Consider the following 26,740-nt stretch of genomic DNA (forward strand, 5'->3'; position numbering starts at 1 on the left):
TTTTATGAAACCGGTTTAACATTGTAGCACATACAAAGTCTACAGACCAGTTTTACTTCTGCAAACAAATACAATAAAGTAAATAGAATTATTTTAAAAGATGGTACAACAAAATCATTCAGGATGTGTTCCTGGAATTCAAGGGTGTTCTGGTATTAGAGAATTGTTTTTGCTATAAGAGAATTATAATACCATAGTTCTAGGTCAAAAGGAGAAAAATCCTCTCTCATCTTTATAGATACATAAATTTAGTTGACAAATGACAGCTGGATGGATATCCAAATATCCATTTCTGTTAAACAATTGTATACCTTGTTAAACTTCTTGTAATTGTCTATGACCAAATATTACTAACCAAAGCTAACATCATATTTACTTATCAGACACTAGAAATGGGTTTTCCACTGTGGTAGCCACTAGTCACATGTACTATTGAGCACTTGAAATATGGCTAGTCTGAATTGAGATGTGCTGAAAGTATAAAATACAGGATTGCAAATACTTTATACAAAAAAAGTAAAACATTTCAGTGATTTTATATTGATTACATTTGAAATGATCATTTAAAAATATTATTAAATAAACTATTAAAATTAATGTCACTGTTCTTTTGCTTTTATTTTTAACTTCATGAGGGAATAATTGAAAATACAATTGTCTATATTTAAAGTGTACAACATGTTTTCACATATACATTCTAGAATGATTACCAAGATCAAGATGGGTGAGACATACATCACCTTGTATTGCTAACTTTTTTTTTACTGTTTGTGTTGGAAATCCTTAAGATTTACTTTCAGCAACTTTCAAGTATACAATACAGTATTATTAACTGCACTCTTTGACTTTTTAAAAAATGTGTTTACTTTCAAAGTTACATATGTACCTCACATTTGTGGCTCACATTTAAATTAAAGCCAGGAACAAGACAACACTATTACTTCCCATTATTCTAAAGCATGAGCTAATGCTGGAAATATGAGAAGGAAAAGACATAATTTTTGGAATGGAGGCATCATCATCATCATCATGATAAAGTCATCACTTGCAGGTGATATGATTACGTACTAGAATTCTTAGGAGACTAGGCTAAAACTACTAGGAACAGTAAGTAAGTTGGCAGGTCACAAACTTTGTAGACAAAATTCAGTAGCTTTTAGGAACTCTAGGGACATGAAAGATGATTAAATAATAAATTGTACCATGCCCTTGCCTAAGAAGACACAATCAAGTAAAGGTGTCAGTTTTCCTTAATCGGTATATTCAGTGACGTCCCAATTAAAATAAAGAATTTTTGTTTTTTAATTGAAAAATTTACCTGAAAAAAATCATGAAAATACTCAGAAAAATTCTGGAAAAGAAGAGTGATGGAAAGGGCACTAGTCTTCTCAGATTATAAGACATATTCTGAACCTATGAGAATGATATTTGTGGGTCAACAATGAAGAAAGAGTCTGCTTTGCAACCAGACAATCCAGGGCATCTCAGTGCATAAACTCTAAAAAAGAACAAAACTCATTTGACTCAGAGGTCTATTGATGTGAGAGAAATAACAGATAAATAAATGGAACAGAATAGACAGAAACAGACCAACAGAAAAGAAACATTGGCAACTCCCTTGGCAAAGGGTTACATTTCTGTAGTTAAGAAAAGAAGAATAAACAAACAACAGTACCAAACTGTTTTTGCTTTGTTTCCTTTTTTTCTGCTTTCAGAATGATGAAATTTATTGATTCCAGGGCTGTCTAGGACATAAGTGAATAAGTACTTTTTAAAAAAATTATTTATTTGAGAGAAAGCGCATGTGAGGGGAAGGGTGGAAGGAAAGAATCCCAAGCAGACTCCTCTCTGAGCACAGACCCTGATGCGGGGTGCCGTCCCACAGCCCATGAGATCATGACCTAAGCCAAAACCAAGAGTGGGTCACCCAACCGACTGAACCACCCAGGTGCCCCTGCATGGGCACTTTTTTTACACAGTTCGTAGTGAATCAGTGCAAACACTCTGAAGGGCAATTTTGTGCTTATGTCAAAATTTAAAAGCATCAAATTCACCCTAAGGTATATTTGCAGAGTTTGCCAAGATATGCGTACATGCACATACACAACGTTACTGCAGTATTAAAATGGAATTATGTCAGTGAGAAATTAGTTAACAGTATGCCATATCTATAGAAAGAAATAGGGTGGATTTCTATGTGCAGATAAAGAGGTACCTATAAGATACAGCATTAAATGAGAAAAGCCAAGTATAGAACAATGTATATAGTATCATTCTTTCAGTGCAAATCCAAAATGGGATTTTGTGCATATTCATTGGAAGAGATCAGAAAAGCGTAAGGACTTACCAGTGGGGAGAAGGTTCGTTAGATTTGATGATAGACTTCTCATTTTCTACCTTTCTTCAGTGTTTGGGTTTTCTAATGTTTTCCTCCAGTTTTCTTTTGTTCTTTGTGTAAGTGTTTTAGATGTTAGAAGTTAGCATATTGGGGCGCCTGGGTGGCTCAGTGGGTTAAGCCGCTGCCTTCGGCTCAGGTCATGATCTCAGGGTCCTGGGATCGAGTCCCGCATCGGGCTCTCTGCTCAGCAGGGAGCCTGCTTCCTTCTCTCTCTCTCTCTCTGCCTGCCTCTCAGTGTACTTGTAATTTCTCTCTGTCAAATAAATAAATAAAATCTTTAAAAAAAAAAAAAAAAGAAGTTAGCATATTGTTGGGGTGTTGAGATTTAGACTAATTTTTAATTTCCTTTTCCTTTTTTAAAATATCACTAACCTTTAATATTTTTAAAAGTCCAGTTCAGTCTTAAAGAGCGAAAATACCCCAAGCCCTACTGAACACAATCTATGTACTAGTCAGCAATGCTCATATTTTATGTACCCTTTAAGCTTATTTTAAATATCACGTTATCACAGTTTTGTAATTTTTTGGCCTAAAACAGTGAAATTCTGACCTGAAATGAAATTGGGCTTACATAGTCAAATAAATTAAAGAACATCATTTAGGTTAAAGGGCATATTTGCAAAACAAAAAGTGTAGCTAGACAAATACATTGCATTAAGCAAGAAACTCAATATTCCCTCTCATCTAAAGATTTTTAGCATTTAGCAAATATTTGATCTTCTTTTTTCTTTGTTTCTTGGTCCAGAAGAGACTATTCAGCAGTAGTTTAGAAAAATTAGTTTAGAAGCCCCAAACTGCTCACCATAAAAACAAAACAAAACAACAAATCTTGGACTAGTTCAAGGAAATTATTTTAATTAGAGATAAAAATCTTTTGGATTCCTTCTGTTTAAGACTTTTTGTATGTGTTTGCTACATCATCCCTGCCAGCAGGCCCCTGTTTTCTCTTTCCTCAGGGAACTCTCTAGCAGCTCCTTGGCTGGTTTCCCTTCCTGCCTCCCTACCTCCAAGAGTAACCCCTGCAGTGTGAGCTTTCCAAACACAGATCTGACCAGGTCATTCTGCAGTGTAAATCCCTTCCAGACTCCTTATTGCTTCCGGAGTACATTCAGGCTCCTCTCTGAGGCTCTTTGTAACGCAGCCCTTAAACATTAACTAGTCTTTCACCTAGTTTGCCTCTCACGCTTGAGAGCTGAGCCTTCCAGGTACAAGTAGCCTCTCCCTTTGGGGTTAGGCCTGTATCTTCCCGAGCCGCCTCTGCTCCTATCTTTCAAAGCCATTAAAACATGTCATTGTACTTTCCAGTTCCCACTGGACTCTGCAAAACTCCGAAAATGGCAACTCTCATCTCTCACCACGTTTGAGGTGTAGCAGATGGCTCAGGAAATGTTGAGTCTATGAAAAACTATTAGTCAACAGATTGCCAAAATAGATGTTTGTACTGTAAAAAAAAAAAAAAAAAAAAAAAAGTGGTAGACATGAGCCAAGTATACTTGAAACAATTTTGGAATGTAATCTATCTTGTCTTATGTAAGTATGGTTTTTTCTGACTTTGGGTAATGCTGTGGTGTCGATGTCCTAGGTGAAAATACTGTTAGGAAACACGTGATGTTGCTGTTCTTTGTTAGAGCATACGCTGTACTTCAGTGATACTGGTTTTTAATCTGTTTGATGTAGCTCATTCAGCTGATTCTGAATCATCTGACGCTGCCAGACCTGTGTAGATTAGCCCAGACTTGCAAACTGCTGAACCAGCATTGCTGCGACCCTCTACAGTACACCCACCTCAACCTGCAGCCGTACTGGGCAAAGCTCAATGACAGCTCGCTGGAATTTCTGCAACCTCGCTGCACCCTCGTCCAGTGGCTTAATTTATCCTGGACTGGCAACAGGGGCTTCATCTCTGTGGCGGGATTTAGCAGGTTAGTGCCAAGCCGTGCTTCGCACATTCTACCACTAAGCAGTACTTAACAATGGGGTCGTTCCCGTAAGAAAAGTTTGAAAGTATCTACCATATCCTTTACAGAAATAAGAAAGAAATCCATCTTGTGTATCATCACGTTCGGCATGCTTCTACTTACCAAAGCAAGTGAATTTCACCGTCCTCTTCAGCTAAACCTCACAGTACTATGAAGGAAAACGCTGTCCTTTACCTCTTATTTTGTAAATCCCAAGTAACTTTCAGCAGTGCTCCTCTTTTTCTTTCTCATATTTTCAGCGCCGATGATTAACACATTTTAAAAACTATTTCCAAATCAAAATCCACCTCTCTAATGTGATTTGTCAGAAATGGAAAACAATTTATTATAGAACATTTTTAATTAAATCTTAATTACATGTGCAATGCATCACCCAAATTTAGAAGCTCATTTAAACTAATTATGTTGAAAATGCAATTGCATGCTAAGTAGGCGGCCACACTTGCAGACCTGCCCAGGTGTTTCTGCTCCTTTCTATTTAAGCATTTCGTTTTCTTACTATTAAATGTCACCTGTTAAACATTGAAAGCTTGCACAAGTGCATATTCATTTAGTAATGCCATATTAATTCTGCCTATGATACAAACAGGTGTTTTTCTCTTAACCTTGATGAGGTTATTCTCATTGTACATTACAGTATAATCCCATCATTTCATTAAGTTAAATAATGGAGGAGTTGAAACTTTGGGGAAATTACCTGTTATTTTTGATTAATGAATAATCTATCCTGTTTTTAGAAGTTAAAAATAAACAATAGCTCTCCCTTCACACACTCTCAGTGGATATGTTCTTGAACAGTGGTTTATGAATTAGAAATTTGTATATTGAGCCTTGTTTTCCCTTGACTAGACTATAAAAATAAAGATGCAGTTCCAGAAATAAATATTTGATGCCATAAGATTCGGATGAAATAATAATGTTTGGGGTAGTAACCGTGTGTTCAAAGTGCTAATATTGATAGTTTATGCAACAAAGTAAAAAATAAACACAAGCAGTAATGGCTTATAGCACATGTTGAAACCCTGGATTCCCTGAGTTACTTTCTTTCCCGCCAAAAATAGAGCCAGGGAAGGGAGTTCTTAGATAAAACATTATGGTATTGTGGGTCAGACAGTATAAATATTTTTTTTATAACATGCTATGTATACAAAATGTTTTCTATTATGTAAATTTGCTTAGGAGATATCTATGGTAAAAAAAAATAGACATTTCTTTTTTAGCAGAATGATTTTGGTGAATTTTTATAGAATCCACATTTTAAAAATTGTTGGACATTTGACAGCTATCCAGTGAAACACAGCTGTATCCTTTTTTAAAAAAATTTTTTATTTCTTTTCAGCTTAACAGTATTCATTGTTTTTGTACCACATCCAGTGCTCCATGCAATCCGTGCCCTCTCTAATACCCACCACCTGCTTCCCCCAACCTCCCACCCCCTGCCCCTTCAAAACCCTCAGATTGTTTTACAGAGTCCATAGTCTCTCATGGTTCACCTCCCCTTCCAATTTCCCTCAACTCCCTTCTCCTCTCCATCTCCCCATGTCCCCCATGTTATTTGTTATGCTCCACAAATAAGTGAAACCGTATGATAGTTGACTCTCTCTGCTTGACTTATTTCACTCAGCACAATCTCTTCCAGTCCCGTCCATGTTGCTACAAAAGGGGTATTCATCCTTTCTGATGGAGGCATAATACTCCATAATGTATATGGACCACATCTTCCTTATCCATTTGTCCGTTGAAGGGCATCTTGGCTCTTTCCATAGTTTGGCAACCGTGGCCATTGCTGCTATAAACATTGGGGTACAGAAGGCCCTTCTTTTCACTACATCTGTATCTTTGGGGTAAATACCCAGTAGTGCAATTGCAGGGTCATAGGGAAGCTCTATTTTTAATTTCTTAAGGAATTTCCACACTGTTCTCCAAAGTGGCTGCACCAACTTGCATTCCCACCAACAATGTAAGAGGGTTCCCCTTTGTCCACACCCTCTCCAACACATGTTGTTTCCTGTCTTGCTAATTTTGGCCATTCTAACTGGTGTAAGGTGATATCTCAATGTGGTTTTAATTTGAATCTCCCTGATGGCTAGTGATGATGAGCATTTATTCATGTGTGTGATAGCCATTTGTATGTCTTCATTGGAGGAGTGTCTGTTCATATCTTCTGCCCATTTTTTTATAGGATTGTCTGTTTTGTGTGTGTTGAGTTTGAGGAGTTCTTTATAGATCCTGGATATCAACCTTTTGTCTGTACTGTCATTTGCAAATACTTCTCCCATTCTGTGGGTTGCCTCTTTAAGAGAAGAGAGAAGAACCACATGGTCCTCTCAATTAGTGCAGAAAAAACATTTGACAAAATCCAGCATCCGTTCCTGATTAAAATGCTTCAAAGTGTAGAGATAGAGGGAACATTCTTGAACTTCATAAAATCTATCCATGAAAGACCCACAGCAAATATCATCCTCAGTGGGAAAAAGCTTGCAGCCTTCCCGTTGAGATTAGGAACACGACAGGGATGCCCACTCTCACCACTCTTGTTCAACATAGTATTAGAAGTCCTAGCAACAGCAGTCAGAGACAACAAAGAGAAATAAAAGGTATCAAAATTGGCAATGAAGAAGTCAAACTCTCTCTCCTTGCAGATGACATGGTTCTTTATATGAAAAACCCAAAAGACTCCACCCCCAAACTACTAGAACTCATACAGCAATTGAGTAATGTGGCAAGATACAAAGTCAATGTACAGAAATCAGTGGCTTTCTTATACACTAACAATGAAAATATAGAAAGGGAAATTAGAGAATTGATTCCATTTACTATAGCACCAAGAACCATAAGATACCCGGGAATAAACCTAACCAAAGAGGTAAAGGATCTGTACTCGAGGAACTACAGAACACTCATGAAAGAAATTGAAGAAGACACAAAGAGATGGAAGACCATTCCATGCTCTTGGATCGGAAGAATAAACATTGTTAAAATGTCTATACTGCCTAGAACAATCTATACTTTTAATGCCATTTCGATCAAAATTCCACCGGTATTTTTCAAAGAGCTGGAGCAAATAATCCAAAAATTTATATGGAATCAGAAGAGACCCTGAATTGCTAAGGAAATGTTGAAAAACAAAAATAAAACTGGGGGCATCACGTTACCTGATTTCAAGCTTTACTACAAAGCTGTGATCACCAAGACAGCATGGTACTGGCATAAAAACACACACACAGAGTAGAGAGCCAGATATGGACCCTCAACTCTATGATCAAATAATCTTTGACAAAGCAGGAAAAAATATACGTTGGAAAAAGACAGTCTCTTCAATAAATGGTCCTGGGAAAATTGGACAGCTATATGTAGAAGAATGAAACTCACCATTCTCTTACACCATAGGCAAAGATAAGCTCAAAATGGATAAAAGACCTCAACGTGAGACAGGAATCCATCAGAATCCTAGAGGAGAACATACGCAGTAACCTCTTCGATATCAGCCACAGCAACTTCTTTCAAGCTATGTCTCCAAAGGCAAAGGAAACAAAAGCGAAAATGAACTTTTGGGACTTCATCAAGATCAAAAGCATCTGCACAGCAAAGGAAACAGTCAACAAAGCTGAATCCTTTTTACTTGCCCTTGCTCCCCACCCCACCCCATACTTCATTTAGAAAGTTTTCCTTCCTGCTAATGGGACCAAGGAGGACTGAAGCTAACCATAACTGTGGGTGTTTAGCCTGCTGTGGCTCAAAATCAAGACCGACTGACTCACAGATGACTAACTGGTGTCATAGCATTATTTTACATTATAAGGACCTTTCAGCTATTTTTAGTTCCTCTCAGAGCTCTTTCTTCAACGTTTCCCACTACTAGAAATTTATTGTTTGTTTTCACCCTTCGTGTATAAGAAATTATAGTGAGTGTTGACTGTGTAAAGAGATGTTTAGCATAGTTCCTACGTCAGTGTAAAGGAAAGATAAAGTTATAAACATGTAAACATCCTTCCTATATTTTTATTAATGAAATAACAAAATGATAACTAATGAGTGCAGACTTTTTTTTTTTAAGAGTTTTATCTTTTTGAGAGAGAAATAGTGAGAGAGAGAGAGTGTGAGAGCACAGAGGGAGAATGAGAAGGAGAAGCAGACTCCCTACTTAGTGGAGGCGCCCACATGGCACTTGTGCCAGCGTCCTGGGACCCTGAGATAGTGAACCGAGCTGAAGGCAGATGCTCAACCGACTGAGCCACCCAGGCACCCCCATGAGTGTAGACTTTAAAGAAAGCATTGGTAGTGAACAGCTGAAGTCCAGCTTCTTTGGCAAAACATTGTATATGACCATGATATCATGAGTAAAATGGAACAGTAATATTAAGTCACTGTTTTAAAACTCCCTTTGTTTTGCTCATTCTGGTGCATGAGCAGAGGCATAAGTTGTGAGAAGAAAGTTAGTAATGCTACTTTTTAAATTTTAGACTCAAAATGGATAAAGATCTTCTTTTGCAAGATTAAAACTCCAGTCTACTTTCTCACCAGCTATTTCTCGCCCATTTTCAATTCAGCCATGTTAGTTGCTATGGGGCTCTTTGAATAATCACAAAAGTGCATACATAAATTTAAGTTTTCCATATTTTATGCTAATATTTTAGCCAGTAAAACTATAAATCTTGATAGCATTCCTTTAAGCATAGTCCTTGTTCCCATTAAGAAAATAAAAAGTTTAAATACCAGGAAGAGAGAATTCTTTTTATGGGTGGGAGATATTGGAGTTTTGCCTACTGATTGCTGTTGGCCCCCTTGACTTGACTTCTGAATTGATAGTCATGCTGGCTTGTAGGCAGCATTCCCTGAATAAACAATAAATATTCATGGATTGATTATTAATGAGTAATCTCTGAATAAGTATGGTCTGTTTATGCTCATTACTGTGAAGAAGACTTATTAATAATACTTTGAAGAAAAAAAGTACATTTTGAAACGAGAGCCCAGTGATGATGAGCTGCTTTTGAGCAAGTGTTTGGGAAAAGTTTGATACAGTTTATTTTTGTTGTGGCAAAACCTTTCCTCACAACTTGGAACTGTTTAAGTGCATTTCAAAGAACTTTTTAGGAATTTATATTATTCAGAATAGTAGGAAAATAGGTTGAATTGGAATAACAAGAACCTAAAAGTTTTAATCAGTTATTAAAATCCTATTTTATCTCCAGATTTGTGATTTGCAACTTCAAGTACTGCTCATGCATATCATTACTCATTAGAATCACATCTTTTATAATTCCATTTTTATTTTACAATACAGTTCCCTAAAGTCTCCAATATTTCTTTGCTCCCCTGCCTGTTTGTGCTTTGAGGCTTAATCTATCACTCTGATTCTCAAAAAGCCTTTAGTTTATTTTACCACTACTATGTTTTTTGGATAGTTGCCCAAATTAATCACCTTGATCTCCACCTCAGTTATGTAGAGGTTTTTATCCCTGACTCCTCTAATTGTTAAGAGGAGATCCAAGAAAATATTCTTGGTTGCTTTTTTTATATTCAAGGCTTTATTGGGTGTTTTGACACAGAGCTACAATTTTATGGGATAAAGGGCTTATTACTTATTCTTTTCTTTAGCTGCCTACCTATGCTTTATATAGTTGTCTCTTTTAGAATGTTAATTCCCAGAGATTTGAGGCAGCTTTAAGACTTTCTTTCCCCTGCTCACAAGTTTTGTTTTTAATGGCTTTATTTTGGATCAGATGTATTAAATAATGTTCCAAATTATAAGATATTAAAGAGTTATCTTAAATATGCTATTTTATAAAACTCAGAGTCAGCTAACAAAATGTACCACTAGGAATCAGAAGCCATAGATACTTGTCTAATTCTCCCCTTACCTTTCCCCCCCTTACCTTTTTACATCAGGCAAGTTGTGAGGACTGGTGCCTTTTATTTTTATGAGTAAGCTCAGATTAAATCATTTATTCATATGATTTTATTATTTGAGGGTGCAAGTTACCACATAGTAAATTACTTCTTACATGCCTATATTACTGTGGACAATTTAATTCACCACATAAGGTTAAGCCATTTCTTTCTTTCCCCATAGCAAGAGACCTAGTTTAGGTCTTCTCTTGATACCCTCAGTATCAGGAAATACTTTATGAGAATTCATATCATGGAATGAAGAGACTATAGAAAATAAAGAAGCTGTAGTTCTCCTTTAAGGTGACCAGTATCACAATTGAGACGAATAAATAGATGACCAAGACAAAAACATGAATGTAATTATGCAGTAACATAAAACTTACATGAGGGGCATTAAGGAAAGAAAGAAGAGTTGTGTTTGGCTAATTAATTGAGTCTGCTGCTACTTCTGCCTTCTTGAACCGCAGAGATCATGAAGAAGTAGGTGTGTAGATTCTGTAAATTTAGGAAGACACAGTATGGTAATATTAACTAAATCTGCTCTGAGTAAAAATATGCAATATAGAAAAAGAGAGGGAAAGTCAGAAAGGTACTATAGGCATGATCATTATCTTTATTGTGCTTTCGAATTCTGTCATTCATTAAATCATTTGGGGAAGTTTTCTAGTCTATTAACAGTTGGCATTCTGCTGATTGGCTTGACATCAGTATAAATTCTTCAGAGAAGTTCAGTAATGAGGGTAAGAGAAAAGAAATGTCGAAGTGTTACAAGTCCAGTATGAGAAAAAATTATAGAATGAAGTACTTAGCCAAAAAAAATGAAGACCTTCAAGAGATAAGATGCCTAAAGATTTTAAGAGTTAATATGCTCATTTAGCTTTTGTAATTTGCCAATACTTGCAGAATTATCAAAGTCTGAAACCCTACATCCATTTCTAGGTTGCTAGCTTACAAAAATATGAAGAACTACCTATAACTACTATTTATACTCAAAGTTAGGTAAAATTATTAATTTCATTGTATTTCTTGGGAATAGTTTCACCCTAGTAAGGGAAAAATACCCTGAGTCTGTAGAACTTAGTGTGTTCTGGAGTAAGAGGAAACTTAAATTCTTCAAGTGAATTTTCATAATTGGAAGATACATTTAGTAAACTCTTATCAAATGTTTTTTCCGTGCCTGACATTGTGCTAAGTATTGGGTACACCAGAAATCTCTTTCAGTTGCCAAGGGATTTGAGGCAGTTTATAAAACTCAATATAAACAAATTAGTAAGGAAGGAAATTGTAGTTAAGAGGGAAAAAAAATGTAGTGCTTTAGGAATAAAAAAGCCTGAGTTCAGTTCCATGTAGAGAAGGTGTGTTGTAGTTTAGTATACCCTGATCACCTTTGACCTAGATCCCGAATCTGAATATTGAGCACCACATTCAGTGCTACCATCTGGATCCAGTGCATAGTCTTCTCTTTCCTGATTATTTTAGTAGTGTCCTGACTGTCCCCCTGTTTTTACTCCTCTTCCCTCTCTGTCTGTTCTCCACACAGAAACCAGAGTGATCCTGCTAAAACACAAGGAGGTTGTGTCACTTTTCTGCTCAAAACCCTCTGATGACTAAGAATCCCATCTCTCTCAAAGCCAACATGTTTATGGGACACGTACTATATGAGCTGCCTCTTAACGCCTCTCTGACCTGCTCCTCTCCTCCCCCTCACTTTGTACCTCCTGCTCTCCTACATTAGTCTCTTTACATTTCCTCACTCCACCTGGTGTCCTGCCACAGAACTATTGTGCTTGCCTTTCCCTCAGCCTGGAATGTTCTTTCCCAGATACCTGCTTTCTTACTTCCTTACTTCCTTTGGGTCTTGACTCATCCTCTCAGAGAGGAGTCTCTGACTACCCTGTCTACCCTTGATCCTTCCCATTGCCCTTCCCTGCTTTTATTTCCTTCTCAACACTTCTCTCTTTCTTTCTTTCTTTTTTTTTTTTTTTTGATTTTATTTATTTATTTGATAGACAGAGATCACAAGTAGGCAGAGAAGCAGGCAGAGAGAGAGAGGAGGAAGCAGGTTTCCCGCTGAGCAGAGAGCCTGATGCGGGGCTCCATCCCAGGACCCTGGGATCATGACCTGAGCTGAAGGCAGAGGCTTTAACCCACTGAGCCACCAAGGCACCCCCACTTCTCACTTTCTAATACACTATTTGTTTTACTCATTTACTTGTTTATAGCCTGCCTCACCTACCAAAATATAGGTAAGCTCCATGAGAGCAGGGACTTTGTTTTATCCACTGCTAACTCCCCAGAGCCTATGATAATGCCTGAATCATAATAGGAGCTCAATAAATATTCCTTGAATGAATAAGTGAACGTACTTGATGCAAAGCACAGTTTAGTTAATTCAGTTTAGCAAAGGTAACAGTAGTGAGACAGGTTGGAAGAAATCCGGGAAAGGGAGTAGCTTGAGGAGTGTCAGGGAATTTTAAGGAAGGGGTGGGCAGTTGTGTGAAATGCCACAATAAGTCAAGTAATTCAAGCACTGAAAAGAAAGGGCATTGAATTTGGCATTTAAAAGGAAAGGGCAAATTTAGGAAGAGCAAAACACATATTGCAGTGGATTAAGAATAAATAGGTGTTCAGGTATAAATAAGACATGTGGGCAATAGTTATTTTCAACATTTAAAATAAATTTGTAACAGTTGAATTTTTTGTTGTTTGAATGTGAGTTGGCCAAGATTCAACTTTTATTTTAATGTTTGTGGGGTGCTTTGACCTTTACCAGCTGCTTTCACATATTGTTTGATGTTCAAAACCAGGAGGCAGTGTGGTGAGTGCTATTATGTAATTCTAGTCTGCCTTTTACAGCTGAGAAAGTACTGAGACTTGGGTAAATGCCTTTTCCAAGGTCACATGCCAGGAAGTGGAGCAGGGCTAAAAATTAATCTTTTGACTTAGAAGTCCAGTGTTAACTTCTTTTATTTTCATAAAGGATTGATTTAGTTAATTTTACTTTATATGTGTATTTGGAAGCTAATTAATCCATTCAGGAAAAAGATGTGACATAAATAAAGTAAGAGTTTGTTACTAATGTGGCACTGTGACAGGCAAGAAAATGTCAAGAGACCTGGACAGGGTGCACTTCAGGGTCAATTTGCTTAGTTGATAAAGTTTCATGGATTCAAATATTCCTAGACTCACATTTACTTTTATATTATTTTCAGATGATGATTATGGGCAGGAGAGTCCCCCTCATCTGTAATGCAACTACAACAAATATTGTTATTACCACTCTGATAATAGAGTTTTATGTCTACCATGTTGAATTATTTCTGTGTATTTTATGTGAAGCTGCAATTGAATATCTTGTAATAATTTCAGCATCATTCTAGTAAATAGTAACAGTTTTAAGGAACATTACAATAGGACAGTTAAACCAGATAAGACATTTCCTTAGTTAGGAGGAGGCTAGTCTGATTTATTTTAAGGTCATTTAATTAAAGATTTCACCCTGTGTGCCACATTCAAAATAAATTATCCTGGACTGTATGGATATTTGGGGGAACTGTCTACTAAGAGTTTTGTTATGTTTTCGTTTTTTGGTTCTATCAACTAGGAAGTGAATTTTAGATAGGATAAATACGTTCTCTGCTTTCTTAATTTTTTACTTAGCGCTAGCTGACTTTTTATAAGATATGAATACATCTTATCATATCAGGTTGATTTATTTTAGCCTAATCATGCCTATTTTGGTAAGTAGTAAATGAGAACTTAAGGGAAACAAGTTTTACATTTTCCCTAATAGAAATCCATTCTTCTGAATGTGTCTAATAACAATTGAGGTAATTCCAATGTACTTCGCAAAAGTATCTTTTCATTTTACAAAATTCACACAGAACATTGTTTTTACAGGTTTCTGAAGGTTTGTGGATCTGAATTAGTGCGCCTTGAATTATCGTGCAGCCACTTTCTTAATGAAACTTGCTTGGAGATTATTTCTGAGATGTGTCCAAATTTACAGGACTTAAACCTCTCCTCCTGTGATAAACTACCACCTCAAGCTTTCAACCACATTGCCAAATTATGTGGTCTTAGGCGTCTTGTTCTCTATAGAACAAAAGTAGAGGTAAGGATAATCATCATTTACATCTTTGCTTGTGTGATAGCCAACTGAATATTTAGTTGCCTGTAATTACCCATGATAATACGCTTTCTGATTTTTAAATAGATTGTGATGCCGCCTGATTGTATTAAAATTAATAGAGCTGGTTCAGTCATTTCAAAATTATTTAGTCTATTGTATTGTTTGTATAGTTATGGAAAATGTTCTTCTCTGTGTTCTTAAAATTGTTGTAATACTGTTCATGTTTGCAGGTAGAGAAGTAAACAGTGGGCTGAGGTGAGCTGAAATGCTGGCAGGGAATTAATTAGAGAAGGAGGCAGAGTGACAGTGTGCAGGTGGGGAGGAAGCGAAGTGGAATTTATCCGGGGCTAGACTTGGGAGTTAAAATTCTCAATACCATGGGGTGCCTGGGTGGCTCAGTCAGTTAAGCATCTGCCTTAGGCTCAGTTCATGATCCCAGGGTCCTGAAAGTGAGCCCTGAGTCAGGCTCCCTGCTCAGCAGAGAGTTTGCTTCCCCCTCTGCCTGCTGTTGCGCACCGTCTCTCTCCCTCCTGCCCCTCTCAAATAAATAAATAAAGCTTAACAAAATTTTTTTCCATACCATAGTTTAGAAGTCTCATTAACAAAAAGTGGAATCTTGTCATTTATATTGACCTACTTGCTTTTTTCACATAGCATCTCTAGGACTTCTTTCCAGATCACACCCTATAGCGTCTGATTCTTTTCATTAACTTTGTGGTATAGGCTATAGCATAATCCATTCAACCATTCCCCAAGTGATCAACTTTCAGGTTTCTCCAGTTGTTTTCCTTCTAAAAATTACCTAGCAATAACATTCTTTTATGCAGAGTTTTGCATCTACATGCTGTTACTGCTGTAGGACAGAGTCCTGTGAGTGGCATTGTTGGATCTAAGAGGATGCGCCTGGGCCCCTGCAGTAAACACCCGCTTATTGTCATACTCTCCTTTTCTCTACTCCAGTCAAGGTGACCTTCTTTCTATAACTTGAACATTCTGATCTGGTCCCAGTTCTGGCTCTTGCTTTTCTGCTTGTCTAGAATATTCTTCCAGTTTATTACATGGCTGCCCTTTTCTTAGCTCAGTGTTCAAGTTTTTCTTTTCTTTTTTTTTTTTTCAGAGATCACTTTTTAGAAATTGATAAAAAAAAAAAAAAGTAGCCCCCCACCCCCGCTTCTGGTTTGTTTTCTCATATCATCCAGTTTTATTTCCTTCTTATCATCTCTATCACTCTGAAGTGATTTTATTTGTTATCTTTCTCCTTACCCTGGGATATAAATGTCATGAAGGTAGGAGCCTTGTACATCTTTTTCATTGCCATATTACCAAGGTCTAGAATGGTTCTTGGTAAGATAGTCATTTGATAAATATTTATTAAATGAATGACTAAGATAACCAAATTACTTTTCCAAGATGGTATACCAGATGTTTTCCTGCTGTAGTGAACCCTTGCATGTCTTGAAGGTCACCTTACATACCAAGGTATTCAACCTCTGGTATTTCAGTTTTTTTTTCTCTAATATAGAGAGAATAAAAATACATATCTCAGGATAATTGTAAGAATTAAGTTACATGTAAACTACAGGTTACATGTAAAGTGCCTAGAGGGCACCTAGAACATAATAAACTCTCAATAAATAAATATTAGTCCAAATAGTATCATCATGGCAGTTTTGTAGTATATTGTGCTCGATGGTAGGGACAATCTCATCGTTATACTTTTTAAACATTTTTGTTAATCCTTATATATTCTTCTTCTAGTTGTATCTTTCAGCAAGGATTTTATTAGAAATACATTCATTTTATTTCATTTTGCTCTTTAATAAGGCTTCCTATCATGCATGTAGGCCTTATTTTACATCCAAGAGCATGTTACGCATTGCGTCACCCCTTCATTCTTCCATGCATGTACATTTCCTGTCCTGCACTCAGTCGTGGTGGTGCTGGATGAAGAGCGAACAGGGAATGAGAAGACACGATTTAGGGGCCTGGCTTCTCTCTAAGCCTTCCATGTAATTGTTGATCATTGGTAGTACATTCAGGTGTTATAAACTGTTTTGAAAAAAAGGGAATAGCAATTAATCTTAAATGCCTCTCTTTGCTCTAAGGAAATATGTAGAAGAAAAAAAGATAAATTTGAACTTCTTGGGAGAGGTTTTTTGGTTTTTTTTTTTTTTTTCTAAGAAGGAATACTAATTATCCAGTGCAACTTTTACCCATTTTTCTGAATTCTACAAAGTTCTAAAAGAAGCAAAAATGAGATAAGATGTTGAGTCTGTTATAGCATTTAACTTCAGAGACATTAGATCTATGATTTAGTAGAGTTACACTTTACGTGCCTATATATAATTTACAATAAGAAACATAACACATTTGTGCCATTTTATATGACACAAGGGTTGCGTGCATAGTGAACAAAGCTTTAGGCAATATTGGAGACCTGGATTTTAGTCCCAAAGTTTGGGAAAATTTCCTGAATATATTCTGTTTGCTGTCCTAGACATTTTGCATATAATTTAATTTCTTTACACTAGTCCAAATGAAGGTCCCAAAAGATTAGTAACGTTCCTAGTGGCACAGGGCAGTAAGTTAGAGTCAGGCTTTGAATCTAGCTTTGGTGGTCTTAGTATTATTGTTAAAATTGTGAGATATATCAAAGCATAGAATGGTGGTTATTCTAATATCTTTACTGTCTTTATTTAAACCAGGGGTTTTTCCTTACTACCTATTCCTTTTCTAGTTTGCAACAGGTAAAAAAGTATAACATTGAAACTAATACACAACATCACAGTCCAGTATAAAATATAAACTACTAAGGTACATTCTATAAATATTTTCTTTTTTTTAATATATATTTTTAAAGATTTTATTTATTTATTTGACAGACAGAGATCACAAGTAGGCAGAGAGGCAGGCAGAGAGAGAGGGGGAATCTGGCTCCTGCTGAGCAGGGAGCCTGACGTGGGGCTCGATGTGGGGCTTGATCCCAGGACCTTGGGATCATGACCTGAGCTGAAGGCAGAGGCTTTAACCCACTGAGCCACCCAGGTGCCCCGTATAAATATTTTCTAGTTGAAACTACTACAGGGAAGTGGAATGTTTGTCTTTTATTTTTATTATGAACAAACTTACTTTGAAGTCTTAGTTCTACATTTATAAAAAAGTTATTCAGATTACATTTAAGTAATAGTTTGTAGAATCAATATGTAATAAATTGCTTTAAGCAAATAGTTTATGTAGGCCAATCTCAATATTATTCCATAGCAGAGAGTATCATTGGGACAGATAGTCCCACGAATAATATTGGTATGTAAAATGATGTGTTGCTGATGTCTAGTATGTTCTTAAGTGGTTAGGCATAGCCAGGCCTGTTGCAGGTCTGATTACTCTGTAAGATTGAGAACCCAGGAGAATGACAGCATAATAAGGTGAGAATAAAATTGCCTTTTATGCTGGTAGGAAGATCCTGGCTTGCTGACAGGGCCCCTTCCTGAGCCAGTGGTGAAACAGGCAGTGAGCACAGGGCTGTGGGCTTCTCTCTCCCGGGCAGATCTTACCATCAAGACTGCTGCATTGACCACTGAGCCTCATGCATAACCTTGTCAGGTGCCAGGGCTGTATCCTGGTGTATATCTTGTACGCTTGATTGCTGCTTTGGTAGTAAACTAAAATGGGAGTGACCTTAAATAAGATCTAGCTGTCATTGTCACCAATTTTTTTTTTTTTTTTAAGATCTTATTTATTTGACAGAGAGAGACACAGTGAGAGAGGGAACACAAGCAGGGGGCGTGGGAGAGGGAGAAGCAAGTCTCCTCCGAGCAGGGATCCCGATGCGGGGCTCCATCCCAGGAATCATGATCCCTGGAATCATGACCCAAGCTGAAGGCAAACGCTTAATGACTGAGCCACCCAGGCACCCCCATTGTCACCAGTTTTTGAGCCCAGCTTTTTATTTGGCCTAGTTCATTTAAAATGTCAAACCTATAAAAAGAAAACACAGAGTAAAATGGTGGTTTCCAGGGGTTAAGGGTGGGGGAAGGATAAGATGGATGGTGTTTAAGGATACAAACGTATAACATGAATCAATAAGCTAAAGAAATCTAATGCCCAGTATAATGAATAGAGACAATAATAATATACTGTAATGATATAATACAAATACTGATTGCTTCAATTATAATCATATTACAATATATAAAGGTATTAAAGTAACACACTGTACATCTTAAATTTACAGAATGCAACACATCAAATTAAAATATATATATATATTTTTCTGCCCAGCTCCACTGCTTTGGCTAATTAACTGTAGCTGGTACCCCACAGTGAGAGAAAGCAGTAGTAGGATCTTGTTGTGACTAGCCGTGATTAAAAATTTTACCTGGCAGTAGGGTTCAGGTCTCTGACTCACACACTATTTGGTCATTTGCAAGCTGGGAAGATATTTGTTATTTAGTCTGTATCAGGGCCCTAAGTCCTATAACTCAGTCCCTATCTTCATTTTTCTACTTAAAAGATTTAGGTGCTTGGGTAAGTCACTTGTACTACACTAAACGTTTGTCTATTAAAAAAAAAAATCAAGCTTACCCTATCACATAGGCTATTGAAAGGCCAAATAAGGTTATATGTTTAAAAGAACCATATACTGTATAAATTAGATGAGCTTAAGTAAATGTGAAAATGATAGTATAGATTTACTCAGCATGATCCCGCACAAATATTTCCACCTCTGTGAAGTATTCTTACAGATCTTCCTAAATGAGAGAGTATCTTTCCCATCATGTGCTAAGGGAGATTTAGGCTGAATTATCTCTTTCAACCTTTTGATCTATTTCTGGTGAAAGAAATGTTCATTCCTAACTTGCAGACTCTGTAATTGGAAGGACCATGTTTGACTATATTCTTCTTCATTACTGGTACATAAAACAGTGTCTGGTATTCACTATCATGAATATATGTAGTAGGTATTCAGTAAACTTGTGTTGAATGATTGAGTAATAGCTAGCTCATCAATTCATTTTTTTCATTATTAGATAAGCACATGTATTAAGCAGATGGATGGTTAGATCTGAACTTGAAAAATTTGTAAGAAAATATTTGAACTGTATTTGTTCAGAATTCTTAGCCCTAAAAGATAGTGAAATATAATTCAAACTTGTTCATTTATTTCAAGAGATCTTTTTTATTTTTTAGGTGTTTAGGTTTGAGATGAAAAATTGTTTCATCAGAGAAGTAACAAATGTCTTCTTGTAACTCAACCCCCCCCCCCACACACACACAAATCACTAAATAAGCTATTTGCAGAGTTAATGGTACATAGTTGTTGAATTTCAGTGGATGCAGAGCAGTAAACATATGCCTGTAAAGAACAAGATAGTATTGCGATAGAGACAAAGTGGACTGGTGTTCAGTAAGCCCAAATGCATACTAAGAGTGTCATGGCTTGTGCTTAGTCATGTTGGGCGATCTTTTTTAGAAGAAATGACCCTTGAGCCAAGACTTGGGCCTTGTTTACTATATGATCCCAGAGTAACAAGTGAAATGGATTGGTAAATAGGGTAACTTTTTTTTAATGAATTTAGTGGGTCTCTTAGGCTGTACAGACAACATTTTTTAGGCAAAGATGGGAACTTAGAGCAGACAGGAAAGAAACTTGAACTTAGGATCTTCTACCATTCATGATGAAGAGGTCATTATAATAGAGTTGGATATATATTGATAGGAAGGACTTTGTTTCAGTCCCGTTGGTGCTTTTCTTCTCTGTTCACAAGATTCTTATTATGTATGATAAGCATTGATTACAAGCACTTCTTCTGCTATACATGATGATGTATTTTCATGAGAGGAGGGCTGTAAGAATTTAACTCATTAAATAGACTTTTAAATAATTAAAAGAAAACCTTTTATTTCGAAATGATTTTAGACTTAAAGAAAAGTGACATAAAAAATAGATTCCCCTACCATATGCATAACTTTGTTTTTTCCTGAACCATTTGGAAATAAGTGGAAGGTACAGTTCTTTGCTTCTAAAGGGGCGTATATCTGCAACCTGCTCTTTATACTTTTGTTAAGAGCTAAATTGTGTCTTCCCCAAATTCATGTGTTGAACTCCTACCCCCAGTAGCTCATAATGTGACTGCATTAGAGAAAGGGTCTTTCAAGAGGTAATTAAAGTTAAATGAGTTCATCAGGGTGGGCCCCAATCCAATATGCCTGGTGTCTTTGTAAGCAGAGGAGATTAGGACACAGACACACACAGACAGAAGAGCATGTGAAGATGGGAAGAATATGGCCAGTTTTAAGCCAAGAAGAGAGGCTTTAGAAGAAACTAACCCTGCCACCACCTTGATTTCAGACTTCTAGCCTCCAGAATTGTGCAAAAACAAATTTCTGTTGTTTAAGCCACCTCTCTATGGCTCTATGTTAGAGCAGCCCTAATGGACTAATACAGCTTGTAGAGGATGGCAGAACAATAACTTTTTAACACATTGCATAAAAAGTGTCTTTAAGAGCAGTCCTGTGCATTTCCTAAAAGAATCTGGGTTAGCGTTAGAACTTTGAGTCTGTTTACCTTTTCTTTGTTTGTTAAAAAAAAATATATCTTTGTATATATAGATATAGATATATATAAAATCTGGAATGGGTGTGAGATGGGGCATGATAGTAGCTCAGTAAGAATGTCATTCTGTTGCTTAGCAGCAGACAAGAAAACCAAGTGTGTTTTTTAAAAGTTGGAGTTATAAATGGAACACCTGCATCCAGTTTTGATTGCCTCACTTCAAGAATGATAGAGCATAAATTGAAAGAATCTGAAGAAGTGAAAAAACTGATTATAGGTATTGTGGGGGACTAGTATATGACAGTAATCCGCAAGTATGGTTTGGCAGCTGTTTACTTGGCCTACCAGGGCAGAGACAACCGTTTCAAGGACCCCGCTGCCTTCATCTTCATCAACTAGAAGACAACAAAAGTAGTCGATCTTTACTTCTGTTGGATATCAGCACTCTCCTCATATTTTCTTTCTTCTGTACCAGTTTATTTGGCAGAGAGGAGATAGAGAAGTAAAAATGTGTACCACCCTGTGCTTCAGCTGTCCCAGAAGAGATACATAAACTGTCTTTTGAAAACAGTCTGATTTGATTTAATGCCATAAATCTGCTTTTTGACACAGAGATAATGGTGGTCTCCTTACTCCATTCTTTTTTGACTTAAAGAACACATTATTTTATGCTCGTAAGTAGAAGCCAGGATGGCCTTTCCTTTAATGGAGTCAGTGCAGCTAACAGACTCAAACGAAAGGGATGGCCACTTACTTAACAGAGCTGGTGTCGATAACTGAGACCAGGAGGAGAAACTGATGTATGAAAAACCTATGTTGGTCACCTACATTGACTGATGCAGGCAGTCATTGGCTAACTGCCACGTAAATGCAATCCACTTCAGACAGATTAATTTGGCTAGGTAACATACAAAACGAAAGGATATTAGTAATTACTTTGTTCTGAAACGGAATTTTTTTTCAAGACTTTATTTATTTGAGAGAGTGAGAGCAAGAGAGAGAATATGAATGGGAGCAAGGGCCAGAGGAAGAGGGACAAGCAGAGTCCCTGCTGAGCAGGGAGCCCGACGCAGGTTTCGATCCTAGGACTCCAAGATCACAGCCCAAGCGAAAGGCAGATGCTTAACCAATGGAGCCACCCAGGTGCCCCCGTTCTTAAACAGAATTAAGAGTTAAGAATTTTAATAACTTTTAGTATATTTAACTTGTTATCATATACTAGAAGTCAGCAACTTTTAAAGTCTTCACTGTATGTCTCCAGGCAAGAATGTATCTGTACTTCTTTTTATCTTGATAGGCTTTACAAAAGTTCCAGTGGGAATATGAGGCCTTTGGTGGGGTTGAGTGTATGTGGCTGTGGTTCGTTGAGGGTCAGGTGTTCATTTAGGGCCAAGAAGCCCTGTGAAGTGCAGTGAGGTGGGATGTGGGGGCAGTGTCATCTCTTGGGGATCAGACTCATAATTATCCACCGGGAAGTCAGGTGTGAGAAGTCTACCTGGCAAGGGCATCACTCATTAGAGACAGCTGATGAGCTGATTAGCACATTCTCTCTCTGCTGGCATATCACAGGGGAAACCAAACTGTAGTTATCAGACTTCTCTGGTGAGTTTAGAATGAGAACACTGGGAGTTTTGCGACTTAAGTGATTGAGGGCATTAGCAGAGAACAGGTGGACACTTTCATCTGAACAGGAAAGAGAACAGATTAAGTCTTTGGACTAGTGCGCTCTCTTTAAACGAACAGTGTCAACCAACGTAGGCCTCAGGCTCCTCTTACGTGCTTCTTTACCGTCCAGCCCTTACCCCTCTGATTGTAACATTCTTTTTTTATGTAGTCAGTAAGGTTACTATCAAGTCCAGCTGGTGTGGAAACTGCCGTGAATTTGTGACTGCAGATCTCTGCCATCATCCATGATGGGTTGATATGGAAATTGGTCGGTTTAGTCTGTGAGCAAAACTGTATTCAACTGTATGATTATGGAAGAGATCCACTACAGTGGTGAAAATAGCTTCTGAATGAGGCTGGGCCAACGTGTGTGATTTAGTTTATGATTTTGTTCTATCACACACTTGGACTTTGGGAATTTAACAAATTATTGGAACCATATTCTTTTTTTTTTTTTTTTTACATTTTATTTTTATTTTCGGCATAACAGTATTCCTTGTTTTTACACCACACCCAGTGCTCCATGCAATCCATGCCCTCTCTAATACCCACCACCTGGTTCCCCCAGCCTCCCATCCCCTGCCCCTTCAAAACCCTCAGATTGTTTTTCAGAGTCCATAGTCTCTCATGGTTCACCTCCCCTTCCAGTTTCCCTCAACTCCCTTCTCCTCTCTAACTCCCCTTGTCCTCCATGCTTGGAAACATATTCTTATATTCAGTTGTGATTAGGTATCATTATATAACCTATACCATATTGTATATTTAGACTTTATAAAAGATAACAACTTGTAGTAGATGGTTCATAGCAAAGCTCTGTAAAGTAATTGAATTTAAATATTCTAGAATGATGATTATTTCTACCTATAGATAGTTGCGAGTACTTTAAACAGGTCTCAAAATACTCTTTTAAAAAAGATTTTATGTATTTATTTGTCAGAGAGAGAGCACAAGCAGGCTGAGCAGCAGGTAGAGGGAGAAGCAGACTCCTCACTGAGCAAGGAGCCTGATGTGGGACTCGATTCCAGAACCCTGTGATCATGACCCGAGCTGAAGGCAGATGCTCAACAGACTGAGCCACTCAGGTGTTCCACAAAATACCTCTTTTATTCTATATTCCCCTTCCTCAAATTTATTGAGATTGGAACACTGGGGCAAAAAAAAAAAAATTAAAATTAGAGAAAGATTCATACATATACGTGTATTTTCTTTTTTTTTAAGTAATCTCAATGCTCAATATGGTGCTCGAACTCATTACCTAGAGATCAAGAGTCACATGCTCTACCAACTAAACCAGCCATGGGCTCCCGTACGGATAGGTATATTTTAAAATTCTGCTGATTGATTGTGTTCTTTGGATTTCTTTGGTGGTATTTTTATGCTAATTTATGAATCTTCACATATTGAATATACTTTTATAAAATCCCATGTCTTTAGTTGTAGATATTGTTCTAATGTGTTTGAAATATAATGATCAGTGAAAGGATATTTGTTTGTGATCAGGTGATGTCACTAGTCTCTATATTTTAGCTAATATATGTCTGTAATATATAAACTTACAATGTTCCTTTAGAATGTTTTCTAGGAATCATTTTTTAGAGTGGAGAATACTGATTTGGAATCCTACCTTCCTATGTTAAGAATGTTGTATTTAAGGGTTGCATTCTTTATTAAAGATAAGTAACAGTTAATTTTAACTGAGAAACAAAGGTCATAAACTAGTTATAACAACCATAAAACTGTATTAATATAAAATGTGAACACAGTACTGCACATATTGATTAAACAGTGTCTCATGTATTATAAAATGTACATGGTATGCATAAATATAATTCTATTAAGCCATAAATCTGGACTGTCTAAAACTTATATGCGAGTATAATAAACATCAGTTATCATCTTATTAAGTATTTTTGCTTAGCAGTTTAGAAGTCTGGAGGATGGACGGTTACGTAGTTTATGGGTAGTATTTCTTAAAAAAAAAAACTGAATGAAAATTTCAATTCCTTCTTTTACCTCTTAATAAGTTTCTGTGTAACAAGGAGAAGCATTAATAATTCTCTGTGACATATAGTTATCCATTGGATTTTGAAGCTTTTGAACAGGTAGATTTTAAGTGGAAAGCAAAAGGATTCTTTCTTTAGGAGCATATATTGTACTCCTAGATACCAGCATTCACCTAGGGGATGTTTTGATAATTCTGTCAGATAAACTAACATGGATCCGGTCACTCCTTAGTGAATTCCTTTCCATGGTGATTTAAATAAGGTTGGGCCTTTGTTTAAAAATTACAGACTCAATTGAAAATGAATCTGCTGTCCTGCATTATTAAGGCTGATAACTGTTTAAATGGTATTTTAATTTTATAGTGCTACTCTGGTGCTTCTGTTGAATTTTATAGAAGTAACCAGCAGAGTTTGTGGACTTGGGGACCTGATACCTTAAGAGAACTAACCAGCAGAGTTTGTGGACTTGGGGACCTGGTACCTTAAGAGATTCATACAATTTTTCACTTTTTATTTCTGAATTCCTTTTTCATAGCACATTTGATAATGTAGGTATAGTCCATCCATTTGTGCATTCTAGATGTGTAGAAGTGCCGCAAGTACTCATTATGGTAGAATTGTTAACTCTTAAGTAGGGGTGGGCAAGCTGTTTTCATGAAGGCCCAGACAGTAAATACGTTAAACGTATTTAGGCTGTGTGATCTCTGTCACAACTACTCAGCCCTGCTGTTATAGTGTAAAAACAGCCATAGACAATACATAGAGGATTGGGTGTGCCTTTGTTCCAATAAAACTTTATTTACAGAAACAGGCAGTAGGCTAGATTTGGCCTGTGGGCAATAGTTTATGAACTCCTCCTCTGAATCAATCAATCTGTGATTCCCCCAAATCAGGCCCTTCTATATCTGGAAACAAAGAGTTCATTTCTCTTTAGTTTTCCCTCTTTGCTTCAGCATCAGTAGCACTTCTTTAGTTCTGAATACCAACAGCATAGAGAAAGAATATCCTAAAGATATTCTAGGAGGAAATTGATTAATTGGACTTAGATCGCAAACTATTGTTTGTCTTCTCTGAACCTGGGTACTCCCACAGTCTCTGGCTTCTCATGAGCTCTGCTGGAGAAAGTCATGAAACTATAAAATTGTCCCTGTCTGCCTCAGTGCTGCCTGTCAGCCCTTTTGTTTATCTATTTGACTCCTGGTTGCATTCCTCACAGCATCTCTCCCAGGGTCATCCTTGTTTCCCGTGGCCATCACCTCCATCCCCTTGTACGGCGGTCTCGGCATTTCATCTCCCATCTCCTATTTAATAAAGCTGGGTGGTATCATTCAGCATAAATCTCTTTTATTATGTGTTCCTTCTTTAAGGCGGGGAATGAAAATAAAGGCTCCCTTTACTATTAAATGAATTTTTAATTCCTAATTTAATGCGCAGACTGTATGTTATTGTAAAATCTGTGCATGACTAAGTATGGTGCGCCATGAATTCCATTTCTGTGGCTTGAGATTCCTCCAGAATGCGTTGCCGTTACAGAAAATGTTTTCTAGATATATAATTATGAGAATTTTAATCCAAAAGTGTGTTGTCTATGCCTAAAAGTTATAATCTTTAAGCTGGACAGTAAGCAATAGATACGGCTCATCTGAGGAGCAGCCCAGAGAGGTTAATATGGTATTCCTGGCCATAAATTTTTTCCTTACTCTTAATTTTAATTAGAAATACTGATTTACAGGAATTCTTCTCCAACTTTATCAAGAGAATCATATTATCCCAACATGGGCATAGTCAGGGCTAGGTGACTGGGTTAGATGGCTGTCCCAAGCCATCTCAGGGATTAGATGGAAATCTTAGAGAAAGGAGGGATTCAGGCCTGGGCACGTGCACCAAAAAGGATCCAGTGACCTGGGATCCGCTGGACCTCATGGTCAGAACTGAGCCAAGCCTCTACTGGTTCTGCAGTCACCGCAGGACTGCTGCAGAGCAGGTCCACTGTCCTTTCAGTAGAAGTGGTGGTTCTGGATGCGGGCAGTCTACAAGACCATTAGCCATGAGGTCAGGGAATGGGAGTTCAAAGAAGTAAATTAAAGCATCTTTTTTTTAAAAAGATTTTAT

General features: G+C 37.1%; 1 protein-coding gene across 1 annotated transcript in view; it reads left to right on the forward strand.

Annotated features, from left to right (window-relative positions):
* Nucleotides 1–26,740, forward strand: part of FBXL4 (F-box and leucine rich repeat protein 4) — a 79,394-nt gene that overhangs the window by 30,786 nt on the left and 21,868 nt on the right. Inside the window, exons 5-6 of the mRNA XM_082731670.1 lie at nucleotides 4,076–4,320; nucleotides 14,173–14,386. Coding sequence (XP_082587796.1) covers nucleotides 4,076–4,320; nucleotides 14,173–14,386 — 459 coding nt within the window. The remainder of the gene's footprint in view (nucleotides 1–4,075; nucleotides 4,321–14,172; nucleotides 14,387–26,740) is intronic.

Source organism: Mustela nivalis (assembly GCF_964662115.1).
Source record: "Mustela nivalis genome assembly, chromosome: 5".
Lineage (NCBI taxonomy): Eukaryota > Metazoa > Chordata > Mammalia > Carnivora > Mustelidae > Mustela > Mustela nivalis.